The sequence below is a fragment of the Spodoptera frugiperda genome, chromosome 11 (genome assembly GCF_023101765.2).
Source record: "Spodoptera frugiperda isolate SF20-4 chromosome 11, AGI-APGP_CSIRO_Sfru_2.0, whole genome shotgun sequence".
NCBI lineage: Eukaryota > Metazoa > Arthropoda > Insecta > Lepidoptera > Noctuidae > Spodoptera > Spodoptera frugiperda.
The window spans coordinates 2,166,666-2,179,890 of record NC_064222.1 but is presented as its reverse complement, the minus strand read 5'-3'; the positions used below and the strand labels follow the sequence as shown (position 1 = coordinate 2,179,890).

General features: G+C 36.6%; 1 protein-coding gene across 3 annotated transcripts; it reads right to left on the bottom strand.

Moving 5' to 3' along the window:
* Positions 1-91: 91 nt before the first annotated feature.
* Positions 92-10,269, bottom strand: LOC118274560 (SWI/SNF-related matrix-associated actin-dependent regulator of chromatin subfamily B member 1-A). 3 transcript variants are annotated; one of them, XM_035592122.2, is made up of 9 exons: positions 10,063-10,269; positions 9,380-9,576; positions 8,388-8,550; positions 7,769-7,916; positions 7,020-7,231; positions 6,259-6,435; positions 5,657-5,795; positions 603-1,791; positions 92-537 (listed from the first exon to the last, which is right to left on the bottom strand). In XM_035592122.2, exons 1-8 carry the CDS (start codon positions 10,141-10,143, stop codon positions 1,700-1,702), a joined length of 1,209 nt encoding a protein of 402 aa, XP_035448015.1. In that variant the 5' UTR covers positions 10,144-10,269; the 3' UTR covers positions 92-537; positions 603-1,699. The 3 variants fall into 3 exon arrangements, with proteins under 3 accessions (XP_035448015.1, XP_035448016.1, XP_035448018.1); XM_035592123.2 differs by having other exon boundaries at positions 9,386-9,576; XM_035592125.2 differs by lacking the exons at positions 92-537; positions 603-1,791 and having other exon boundaries at positions 5,649-5,795; positions 9,386-9,576.
* Positions 10,270-13,225: the final 2,956 nt, after the last annotated feature.

The window sequence follows — 13,225 nt, the reverse complement described above, 5'->3', positions numbered from 1 at the left end:
ATGTGCTTTCGTTCAGAGTCACGTTTGCGACCACCAGATACAAGAGAATAAATGCAAGTTATTTTAAAGGAACTTTGAATAAAACAAAATATTCATACGTAATTATTTATTGTTTCCAAAATACATACGTAGCTACAATCTAAGCTTTACATATTTATGATATAAATCCAGAATTTTACAATAGAGATACGAAGCCAGACAGGACCGTTACCGTCGTCCCTTTTCCGTAAAACAACGATAATGATTTTAACGATTCTGTAATACCTTTCATAATATTACCAATAAAGTAGGGAGAATTATTTTTACGATCATCTGGCAACATTGCGTAAAACGCCTCATTGAATATGATTATAAAAACCTTTTTACATTATAGTTTACGGTTACACAAGAGAGCACGAAAACCGAGCTATAAAAAAGTAATCAGATCTTCTGTTTTATAACAGTTTTATGAAAAAATCTAATTTCAAAATCTTATACAAAAGAATTTCAATTTTATAGACACTTAAAGACTAAAATATATAAAAAAGGAATTGTCACCTTATTTAAGAATTTCAATTTTATAGACACTTAAAGACTAAAATATATAAAAAAGGAATTGTCACCTTATTTATTATTTAAAATTAACTTTAATAGGAAAAAAATAAATCATTATTAATCACAGACAATTAATAACAACCAGTGTCCAAAGGATTTACAACCAAATAGTTTTAAACTTATTATTTTAACTTTCACATACTTACTGAATAAATCTCAAATGCTTGCTTAGTCAGAGAATATCTAAAATATAACGGTATTGTATATTATATAGAAATGCATAATGTCATATTATTTTAATTCAATTTATAGCCAGCTATAATATAAATCAAATTTGTGTAACACCCAAAATAGTTGTTGCGCAAACATTTTTATCACACTAATACTTGCGCAAAATTTTTGCGCATGTGCGTAAAGAAAAACAATCCTTATTCTTCTGAATTTTAAGACAAAAATGCTATTAATTTATAGTAAAATATAACTCACAAGTTTTCATTTTAATTTCTTGTCAAAACTGAGTTGGTACAGCTACGTTTTAGAAAGAAAAAAGTCAGGTTGATAAAAAAGAAAATTTATCGAGCCCATCTTAAAAAAATAATACGTACATGGAATGCTATATAAAAAAATCTCAATAGCTTTTCTACTTATCAAGAAATAGACAAATACGTAATAACTATAGCCTATCAAAACTAAACAAGGCCTCATAGGTCTGTTTGCACCTACTACTAAGTCCTGAAATATGCTTTAGGCCCCAATATCTGATGTGCCTTGTAAATAATAAAAAAAAACCTTCCAATTTGTGACAATTTTTCATACTTCCACTATTTGAAATGATTGATAAAGAGAATCTATTGGTTATTGTTGGTTTCATAGAGTTTTCATCCAATTTCTTTTAATTCATATGCCAATACCAAACAATTGAAGAAAGTATCATTTTTAAAAAGTGACCTGCCGTAGTCATTTAATGATTACTTAAACTAATCTTTAGTCACGTTTTTGTTCTGAAAACACTGCTATAAAGACCGGGTTAAGTAACTAAATGACTCCAAGTACGGCGGCAAGAGGTCCTAGAATAAAAAAAAGTAAAAATAATAAAAATATAACCTATATTTCTTTAGTAGAAGGACACAGCAGTTTCTTCGATACCGTAGAACGATTGGACGAATTATATCTTTTTCCTTCTCTTTTCTGGAGTGGTTTGGAAGAGAGCTTCGTCGGCTCGGATCAGTCGGTTCACGGCGCGACTCAACGACACATCTGTCACCAGAAACAAACATCAACTCATTTAGTCGATCTTCTATTTAGTAACTTTTCTTATAGTCGAGTATATGGCAATACTGTTATGTCAACTTTGACAGTTATTTTGGGGGGAAAGTGTACTGAGTTAAGTTTTATAATGTGAGTCGTTGTTTAGTATAAGAATTTGTGGATAATTTCTGAACTGATTTTAACAGTTTTTATAGTAAATAATTATTAACAATACGTAACTTTTGTGTCAATTATTACATAACCATGAATTACTATCAATATTACAATGTTTTTTTTATCAATATTAACATTAATTTACATCACACAGTATTGCCATATTCCAGAATACAAAATAATGGTAAGCAGATTGTGTCAATTGAATCACCCATTGGAAGACAAGTTAAGGTTAGTGATTAAGGTTAAAAATGAAACAAAAGTGAAAATTTTGGAAAATTCCTGTTTAATGTGATAGAATTTTAACAGTCCACTTACTTTCTTAACGAATTACATGAACATGTAAAAACTGCATGAAAAAACTCATCGTACAAATAAATAATATTCAATTAAATATTTGTTTCGTTTTTGGCAGTGACTCAACTTTGTCGTACGACATTTTTCCATGCACATTTTACTTAAAATCTTAACTATATTGCATCTATTATGAAATTGTACTCATGAAAGGCATCAATACGTTTTCAATTATTATTATTTTAATTTAAACAATGTTATAAATTGTAAAATACTTCGAGATAAAACTGTCACCGCGACTTATTGCGTATTGACATTTTGACTGCTTGAAAATCAGCTGTCAGTCTTAAAAAATGACATTTTTAGCCTTGTCTAAGATTTATTTTTGTTTCTTCGTATTGGTAAAAACATTATCTACTTATCTCCTCTTAGAAGTAAGAGATATTATTCGTTGGGATCTATCAATGGACAATCAACCTTATTTCAAGCAGTCAGAGTCAAAATTTTAATACCTCAGTCCATAATTGTAATACTTAGTAACTAATTAAATATTTTAAAACTGATTTGACTGTAACTTGCAAACAAAGTTAGCCTCAAAACATGCTACTATTATATATTATTCATTATTCAATTCAATTCAATTGTATGTCTTATATTATCTATTTATTATTTCAAAAATGTTCAACATAAAATGTGATATTGTCATATTAAAATAATTAATTAAAACTGATTATAAAACATTAACTAATGTGATTATTTACTACATAAAAGCTGCCAAAACAACAGCTAATTCATTCGTCATCTTATCCGATTATTCGACTAAAGTAATCTACTATATTTTTTTAATATGACAACACCACATTATTATTGACATAACTGGCAACACTGAATAAAATTTCCTAAGGAAGAAACGTGTGATTATTTCTCTTGTTTTTATTATTAATTTGACTATGGAGGCAGTTCTGTTTACTAGGATCTTATAACTACAGTGTGTTCATAGATTTAAGTGGTTTTGTTCTAGGCTGCTCAAGATTATGAGCCCCTGGTAGGTTGAAATGACGAGTACTACTCAAAATTAGTTACATGAGTAAAATAAAGTGTCTACATAATGTAATATTGCTTATTATTAATTTATTACTTGTACTTTTATTCTCAGAAACAAAATCACTCAAATCTATAAACACGTTTTGACAAATTGTAGATTTTCCCATCAATTAATTCTTACATAATTCCATCTAAAAAAACGCAACTATTGAGCTTGAAAGGCGAAAAAAATCTACAATTTGATGTATTTTTTAAATAACGATTATATTTAAGTACTGTACGCAAAAAACATATTAATTAAAAAAATGATAAACATTGACTAACAGATCCTACTAATAAAATTATTAATAAAAATGTGTATAATTGTATACTAAATTCAACCCTAATTATACTAAGTAATATGAATAAAATTAAGTCAGTGTATTAAAATGTATTTAAGTATGATGTGTTATAGAATAGTGTTGGTGTCTCAGATAGGAATTATTATATTTAAAAGGGTTAAACAAAAAAACATTGTAGTATTACCCTAGGATGAGTTTTTTACATTTAAGTAATCGTGAATACGAGATTAAGTCAGTGTATTCGTTTGACATAAAGCAAACTCATAGGGTACAGGTATTTTTGTATTTTTACAGTCATACCAAAGATCTGTTAGTCTTGTATAAATTGGCAGATAACTTGGCAAGATTTTGTTATCATGTTTTTCAATAAAATTACTTTATTAACTAAAAATACGCGGACGCGCACGTTCAATAGTCAGCGCAAAGTCGCCGCGTCTGCGCACGATGCTTGTGAGGATCAATCCCTGAGCGATTGGCGTCACTTTCTTAATATTTAAAAAAAATTGCCAAATTACGTGCCGAAGACTATAATTAACATTTTAGTTAGATTCAATTCCTATCTGACAAACCCACACTTTCCAAAATATTTAGGTATTCATGTACTTGTATAAATGTGTTTGTGTGTATGTATGTATGTTGTCTATCTACTCGTATCATCACGCGTTTGTTAATTATTCTTATTAACCCAAACCACTATTCCTAATCCGAAACAAACGACAAATAACTTTTATTTACCCTCAAATATCTTCAATACGCAATTATGAATTCTATACCTTTGGGATAAGGTTCAAATCGTTATATTGAGGGAGAGGATTCTTTTTCTCGTATAATATTTAATTTTATATCCGTATTATATCATTACTTAATATCAAAGACTTCAGCGTCAAATATTCGATATCTATCACTACCTAAACATATCACTATACTTTGTGAGATATCTGTCAAAAGTTCTTTATTTTTTTTAGTATACCTACCTATAAAATATGTTCTTCCTATGAAATTAGCGTTCGTGGTCACCGGTGACCGACGTTAGCGGAGGATTTGCCTTCAACAGTATTCTATTGGCAGTCAAAGGCTTAAAAAAAGTGTACTAGCAATTTCTATTTAGCATTCTGTTATCAAAGCTTTTATAAAATGTACGTAAAATTATTTCATAATAAAAACTGCTGCCTACATTAGGACCTACAACACCAGACGTATACAGGTACTTTCAAAATCTATCGATTGATTTTTTCATTCCGTCACATAGAATCTAACTGTTAGATAATTAAAAAATAGTAGACACGTATTTTCTCATTCTGTCATATAAAGTAATGTCACACGATATTTCTAATTAACACTTTAATCGCCACGGTGGTCACCGGCGACAGACGTTAGCGGAGGATTTGCCTTCAACAGTTTTCTATTGGCCGTCAAAGACTTAATGTAACGTCGAAAGTATTTAATTATGTGAGAAAAGAAGAAATACGTGTGTAATATTTTTAAACAATCTACAAGACGGATGTTAAAAAAAAAATTAAGCATATCTACCCTATAGTATGGAGTTTCTTTTAAAGGGTCTGCCCAGGTCGACGAAGAACATAGGTTTTTAAAATTAGCCATCAGTACTTTTAAAGACCTTTCTGTATACAACTTGTATGACTATGTATGTGATGTATATTTCAATGTATACTGTGTATGTATGTGATGTATATTGCCGTTTACGTACTCTCAACGGATCTTGGCAGGTCTGAACTACGTGCAGAAGGCTGCGCAATAAGTATTTTTTAGAACCAAATGGTGGCACGAGGCGAGGTGCGGGGAGCGGCGATCTAGGCTAGAGATTGACCATTTCTAAATACAATTGACCCTTTACACTTATTGCGCAGCCTTCTGCACGTAGTTCAGACCTGCCAAGATCCGTTGAGAGTACTTTATGTATGTGTTGTCTACCAACCGGGCGTAGTGTTGGCGAGTCGTCGCATGTATACCGTGTATGTATGTGATGTATATTGCCGTGTATGTATGTGTTGTCTACCAACCGGGCGTAGTGTTGGCGAGTCGTCGCATGCGCCGGGTGTTGCGGTCCTGGTCGCGGATCTTCTTCTCCATCTCCGCGTTGGTGAGGGTCTCGAGGTGGGGCGCCCATTGCTCCGCTTCTGAAGGCTGGCGGTACGGGGTCTGGAAGAAGATTGTACTATTGTAGTTTGAACTTTTGTAAGGTTAAGTGTGGGGTATACAATTTCCTATAATTTTTATAATAACTATCTAATCGTGAGACATACTAAATTAACTAACGACGTCGCGCAGCTTACTGACGGCGCTACGTCGCCGCGTATGCACACGTTGCTCATGATGAAGAGTCCTTCTGTGACTCGAAAGTAGTAGAACTTTTCTCTATTCATTTACGAGAGTTAACCGTGATTTTTACTTAATGTTAATTCTATTTCAGAATTAACTTCAACTATCAATAAAAACGAAAGTTCTAATTTTGAGCGCAACTAGAGCCCTTTCATTCCCTAAACCCGTTATAGAATCATGTGTGTTAACTTAGCATATCTCATAGTAGTAATAATAATATTTTTTTACGATAGTTATCTGGTTTTATAAATCGTTTTCTGAACTAATCTTGTAATGAACCAACCTCCACAACAGGCAGCGGTGCCTCACTGAAGGCATAGGTCCTTTGATGCCAGCTCAGCTGTCCACGGACACTGTATGCTATCCCGGTCACAAACTCTCCGCCCAGACCCAGCTCCGCACACAGCTTCATTGCAAACTGTTCTGGATTGTTCTCCTTCTCTGACATGTCCCATTCCACCTGGAAATATAAATAAATGATAAATTATTCATTATCTAATAACTGTTTTGTTAGTAGTCAGTTCAACTTGCTAACTGTTAACATTTCGTAAATAGAATTACACAGTTAGTAATGCTTCAGCTCAATGGGCCGGCTTGACCGAGTGATACCAGTGTTCTTTATGTGACTGAGGTTACTGAAGATCCAATTACACCCCTTCCAAGTCTTCCCATTCCTAACCCCCAAAAGGCCGGCAACGCACTTGCAACTATGGCGTTTCGGGTGTCTATGGGCGATGGTAATTGCTTGCCATCAGGTGATCCGTATGCTCGTTTACCAGATTATATCATAAAAAAGATTCGTAAAATAGGCCGTGTGTTGATCTCATAGTTGCTTCTTCAGATCAAATTTAAAAAATTCAGATTTTCTACTATAGCCAAGTAAAAGCAGTAGACAATTTATTTGTACCTATTCAGTATTTAACCTCTTGTATACCGCCGGTATACAAGACACAACAGAAAACACATTATGTCTTGCGAGGATTTGCATTTGCTACCAAAGGTTTATTTTCTTTAAACTTCAAATTCAATACAATATGTACTAACTTGATCAACAAGCGAAGTGTTCCCAACATGTATGTTCAGTTTGATCACTACTCTCTGGTCAGGCTGCTCCTCCAGGATGGCTGGTGGGTCACTGGGGAAGGCATCTATCTGCTGCCTGATAGACGACGCAATAGCTGGGATGAAGGTACTGGTGTTCAGTTCTAGGTCGTCGCATAGCACCTCCGCAAACTGCTCTGGTGTTATTATTGATTCTGTAATGGAAGAAGTGTTTGAATTAATATTTGGGTCATTTGAATATGTGTTATTGAAATGTATGCTCAGAAATAGCAACTGCAAACTTAATTTTTATTTTGATTTTTCTATTAAACATTTTGAAATCCTACACTATAAACAGAAATATAATCAATGTCATTTAAATCTAAAATGCATGCGTGTCCATAACAATATATGAATTATACTCTCTCTATATTATGTATTTGTTTTTGAATTTCTAGCATCTGCCAGCGGCTTGAGCTGACTGCGAGCCAGAGGATAAAAGTATCTCAGCTCATACTCTGTCTGTATACCAAATTTCATGAATGGCCATTCAGTAGTTAATTCCGTTTCATTCCGTTATTGATGAAGAAACATTCAAAAAAACAAACTCCCATATGTATAATAAATAATTAGTGTGAAAACTACATGCAACTAAAATACTCAGGTATTATTAGGTTTATTATAGCTATACTATTGCAGTAGAACCTTTAAATGTTGCTAAGAAGAATAATAGTTTTGTGTAGGATATATACCATTTTTATTCCAAGTGAATGTGTCTCTCAGTTTCTGCCCTTCAATCTCCATGTCCAGTCTGATGGGCACCAGGACCTGCTTCTGTGAGGAGTTCTCCAACATCGCCGTCATGTCTGTGTCATCAAAACATAGCGGGAATGTGCGCACCTAAAAGGAAATAGCATTGTTAAGTTACTTTGAAAGTAGAATGCTGCTCATGGACATGAGCCTCTAGCATGGCTTGAAACTAGTTGAGTTCCTCGTCAAGCAGTTACGTTTGACTGCACGATTGGTGCAGTGGCTGGGCACCTGGCTGCCGCGCAACTTGTTGCGGGTACCATTCCCGCACGGAGCAACTCTTTGTGTAATCCACAAATTGTTGTTCCGGGTCTGGGTGTGATATGTATGTAAATTTGTATGTTTGTAAAAGCACCCACGCAACAAAATCTATCTGGTCTTATGTCAAAAGAACGCCAAGAGTGTTGATGGCCATTTTAATACTACATAGTATTTTTATTCAACACATAACATCTTACTCCCTAAAACATGAAACTAACATAACTGGTAAAGGAAAAGTAGATGTCATATTGAGTGAGTGACGATACAAATTGCGCAGAATTAAGTATTTTAGAAACATACCTTCTTATTATGCACCCTAGTCCGGCTAATCTGAGTGGCTTGCGGTACTGCATCCAGATGCGAAGAGTTTGGCATCACTGGCAGCCATGACTGATTGTGTGGCTTCTTACTCTTGCTTTCTCTTGGAGTTGCCAGCTCTTGGCTCACTGATACTGCCTTATACCTAGGAGTTTAGAAATGTGATTAGAAAAGGTTAAAATGGGAGGGAAGTGTTAGTGGTGATATGTATAGAGTAACCAGTTTTTAATAAAGGACTTGTTTCACAATGTCTGGATAGATGCTATGTATCAGATAACTTTGAATTAAGAACATAATTTGTATGCACTATCTGTCACATAAGTTTGGGGTGGTGAAACAGGCACAAAAATTAATAACAGGTGTTATTTCTTCAGAATTCAATAAACATTGAACCTTCAAGAATATAGCTTTCTATTTATTTTTACAATTAAAGTAAATTCTCATAATTTTCTTTACATTACTGTGAAAGAGACTACAAAGGTTGGTTTTTAACTGCTTTTTTTATCTTTCTAATAGGATTATAACATAACAGGCTTTAAAATAAACTGGTCACAATATTCATGAAATTGGTCAGTGTGTTATGATTAGAGTGAAGTGTTTGTAAGGCCACTACCATGGTGTTAACTTAAAATAACAAGTGGTAATAACCAAAACCAAATAACATAACATCTAATGGTTTGTAATGAAAATCCAAAACCCTGATGGAAGCATGGAGTCTAAAATTATAAAGAAATGAAAATAATTGCGGTACTACGTAATCATCGTCTAGAAGGCCCATTCCGTGAAACTATGGTTAAGCCGCTCCCAAATCCAAAGCATAATAAAATTAAAAAAATAAAATTGCTATGCAAATGATTCTAATGATGATAATGATGACGATGGTTGTGGATGATCCTCAACACTTACCAAAATGCTGATTAACGGATCATCACAATTACATACCTAAATTGGGGGAAAATTATCATAAAACGTACACATACTTATCATCGTTGCCCTCAATTATATCTTCCACCTCGGAAGCTTTGAGGAGGGATACCGAGCTGGAGAGTACGTGAGCTCCTAGACCGTTGTCAATGAGACGTTTCCTTTCATCATTGGTCAAGGTCCGACGAGCCATGCCAGGGTACTTCTTGTATAGAGACCCGCGGAATAACCGCAGGTAGTTGCCGACCTATGAAAAAGAGATGAAACTTTCTGTAATGTATCATACTAATATTATAAATATGAAAGCTTACTTGTTTGGATGTTTATCCGTTAATCATGGTGAAACTACTGAACCAATTTTGATAAAATTTGGTATACAGGCAGGGTATGAGCTGACTTGGGTGATAGGATACTTTTTCCACCTATGAACGCCGGCGAAGCCGCTGGCAGAAGCTAATAATATATAGTAGTAACTTTAAGTAGTTTTCTATAGTTGGATCTGCGGATATCTTTAGAGGTTGAGTTATGTATCTATCTCCATCAACTGTGTAGAGGGCGACACGCCATAACAAATCGAGCAGTAAAGAAGCGTTAAGTATTCTGAATTATTAATGAAAGACATCCTTTATTCAAGTGGGTCGATTGGATTTGTCAATTATTCCATATAGTTCGTAATAATATTATTAAAATCTAGCTGAAATCATCAAATATAAACAAGATGTACGCCACCAACCTCCGAGCCGACACAGTAGAATTCTCCTCCCTCTTCTATTTGAAAGCTTATCGGCTTATCGCCGTAAGTTCGCAAAGCCATTTTTACGCCTTTTCTTAGCTTCCAACTAAAAATAAACTAAAATAATATTGTAAATTTTCACTAAAACGCTAAAACCATTGAATACGTTATCGATAAGACGAATGACATCAAGCAATGAATGAGTGAATGAATGATTTCTACACTTCATGTCAAAAGCTTGTAGCGTCTTCCATAGATTATAGCAAAATGTGGTTGCAACTAAAAATTCTTAAATCTAGCTCGATTCGACTAAACCTAAGTAGAATCATGAAAATGTTTAAAGGACATTGAAATTATTATCTTTATAACTGTAAGGAAATTTATTAATAAAACCCTTATTGGGTGGATCGAAAACCTTAAATAAACTCTCGCCTGTATTGCACATCTGCTAATCATCCATTATCATTTAGCAGTGGCGTAGCGTGAGTGTCGGCCGCCCGGGGCGGAAGACAATTTTGCCGCCCCCTTATTTAGGTATTTTAATTTAATGTATACTATACATTCATCATCATCAGCCGAGAGACGTCCACTGCTGAACAAAGGCCTCCCCCTTGGTCCTCCACGTAGAACGACAAGCCGCCACCTGCATCCACTGGCTCCCCGCCACTCTGACGATGTCGTCGGTCCACCTAGTGGGAGGTCTGCCCACGCTGCGTCTTCCGGTCCGCGGTCGTCACTCAGTCACCTTCCTGGCCCAGCAGCTATCAGTCCTCTGAACGACGTGGCCTGCCCATTGCCACTTCAGCCTGCATATTTTGAGAGCTATGTTTGAAACTCTTGTTCTTTGGCGAATTTTGCATATTTCGGATTTTGTCGCGCAAAGATACTCCGAGCATAGCTCTCTCCATCGCGCGCTGGGTAACTCCGAGCCTTTCTAAAAGGCCAGCAGTTAGGGACCATGTCTCGGTACCGTAGGTCATCACCGGCAACACATACTGGTCTTCAGACACTGCGGGATTTTTAATTAGAAGACTTGACGTAACTTCCTATACGCTGCCCATCCGAGTTGGATACTTCGGGCGACCTCTTTCTCGAAGTTGGACCTACCTAGCTGGATGATCTGACCCAGGTATGTGTAGTGGTCTACAACTTCGAGTATATCGTTCCCAACGATAACTGGTACAGGTGCATCATGGACATTTGACATGATTTTTTCTTCATTTTAAGGCCCAGCTGTTGGGAAACGGTATTGAGGTCGCCGAGTATGGTGTTCAGGTCTTCCAGCGACTCTGCCATTACGATTATGTCATCGGCGAAACGGAGATGAGTGATGTATTCGCCATTAATGTTGATGCCGTGTCCGCTCCAGTTCAAGAGCTTAAAAACGTCCTCCAGTGCGTTCGTGAACAGTTTCGGAGATATCACGTCTCCGTGTCTCACGCCCTTCCGCAACTGGATTGGCCCCGTAGTCTCTTCCTGGAGTCGGATACGGATTCATAATAGAGACCTTTTCGGCAAGAACAGTCATAAATCAGAGCATTCCCCGTGGTATAGGTGATAGAAAATGTACAACGAAGCTACATATCTACGCATTGCCAAAGTGTTAAGTCGGTTTTAAATTTCCTGACACTCAACAATCCGATTCGCACGCCGCTGAACGCGGTCCAGAAGATGAACCTGGTACTGGGGTGCCCTCGCCCACAGATGAGTAGTATTCCATATGGGGCCGAACCTGCGCCTTATATAGAAGCAGGCGATGGGTTGGAGTGAAATACTGCCTCGATCTGTGAGCACACCAAGCTTTTTCGAGGCTAATTTAACCTTATCCGCTAGATGGCCACGGAACTGGACGTCGCTCTAAATGTTGATGCCAAGTATCTCAAATATCCGGCTCGAAAAGCAGGAGTAGAAACGGGGTGGTTTTTAGTCAGTAGGTAAAAGACTGACACTCCTCTCGCCTCGCCAAAGGCGGGAAAAGTCATAGGACGATTTCCAATACCGGCTGAGGCAGTCAGGGGGTACTTTGAAACTGACGTGAGACGACTAACGGCAGTTTAACGGCAGTCTTAACGGTAAACACGCAGACCTGTTTCTTAGTAGGGTTAAACTGGAACAAATTAAGTTCACCCCAATCTGAGATTCTCCGCAAAGAAGTCTCGATTTCAGACACAAGTCTGTTTCGGTTCTCGTTGACTTTTTCTCAAGAAATGTTAGCGCGGCCGGTATAATAGGCATCACCTGTACTGTCATCCGCATAACAATGAATGCCGCAAATTTGCAACATATCATTGATATGGATGAGGAACAGGGTAGGTGATAGCACGCAGCCTTGAGGGACACCTGCGTTTACAGACAGAGAGTCGGAGCAGTCCCCGTCGACAACGACCTAAATGCTTCTGTTTGCAAGGAAGCAGTAGACCCATTCGCACAATTTCTCGGTAAGCCCATAGGAAGAAAGCTTCGAAAGAAACGCTTTATGCCAAACCCGGGCGAAGGCTTTCGCCACGTCCAAGCTAACTACCAACGCTTCCCCCTTAGATTCGATCGCCTGTGCCCAACGGTGTGTCAGGTAAACCAGAAGATCCCCAGCCCACCGACCTTTACGAAAACCGTATTGTTGGTCACTGAGTAGCTGGTGATCCTCTAGGTACCGCAAGAGCTGGCAGTTGATAATGGACTCCATTATTTTCGAGAAGAGGAAGTTATGGCTATCGGATTTGTTCGATCGCCTTTTTTAGGAACCAAGGCTCGACTCTGTCTAGAAGTTCTCGGGGCAGGACCACTCGTTTAAGGTTCCATCCCCACTATCACTACTTTCTCCGATCACTAGTTGCGAAAAAAATAAAATGATTGAAAAATTTACAAAAAAAATAATATTATTTATTGTTTAATTTTGCCGCCCTCTAAAAAGTGCCGCCCGGGGCGGGCCGCCCCTGCCGCCCCCACTACGCTACGCCACTGTCATTTAGATAAATAGATGCCCCAAAATCTATCCATGATGACAAACTTATTCTTCCCAGTTTTTGCTCACCTATACAAATGAATCGAAATACTTTTATTTAATTTAGTTCATTGTTGCTGAGTGAAAGATGTTTTATATTGGTAATTTTGATTTACACTTGCAACACTGTAGTGGAAATTACCTCGAAAATCCAAAACATTT

What these genes read in the sequence shown, in the direction of transcription:
- LOC118274560 (XM_035592122.2), bottom strand. Translation starts at nt 10,143, where the DNA reads ATGGCTTTGCGAACTTACGGCGATAAGCCGATAAGCTTTCAAATAGAA. An exon ending in CTAGGGTGCATAATAAGAAG is followed by an intron (nt 7,917 to 8,387) that starts GTATGTTTCTAA and finishes ATTTCCTTTTAG; the next exon opens with GTGCGCACATTCCCGCTATG. An exon ending in ACTCGCCAACACTACGCCCG is followed by an intron (nt 1,792 to 5,656) that starts GTTGGTAGACAA and finishes TTCTGGTGACAG; the next exon opens with ATGTGTCGTTGAGTCGCGCC.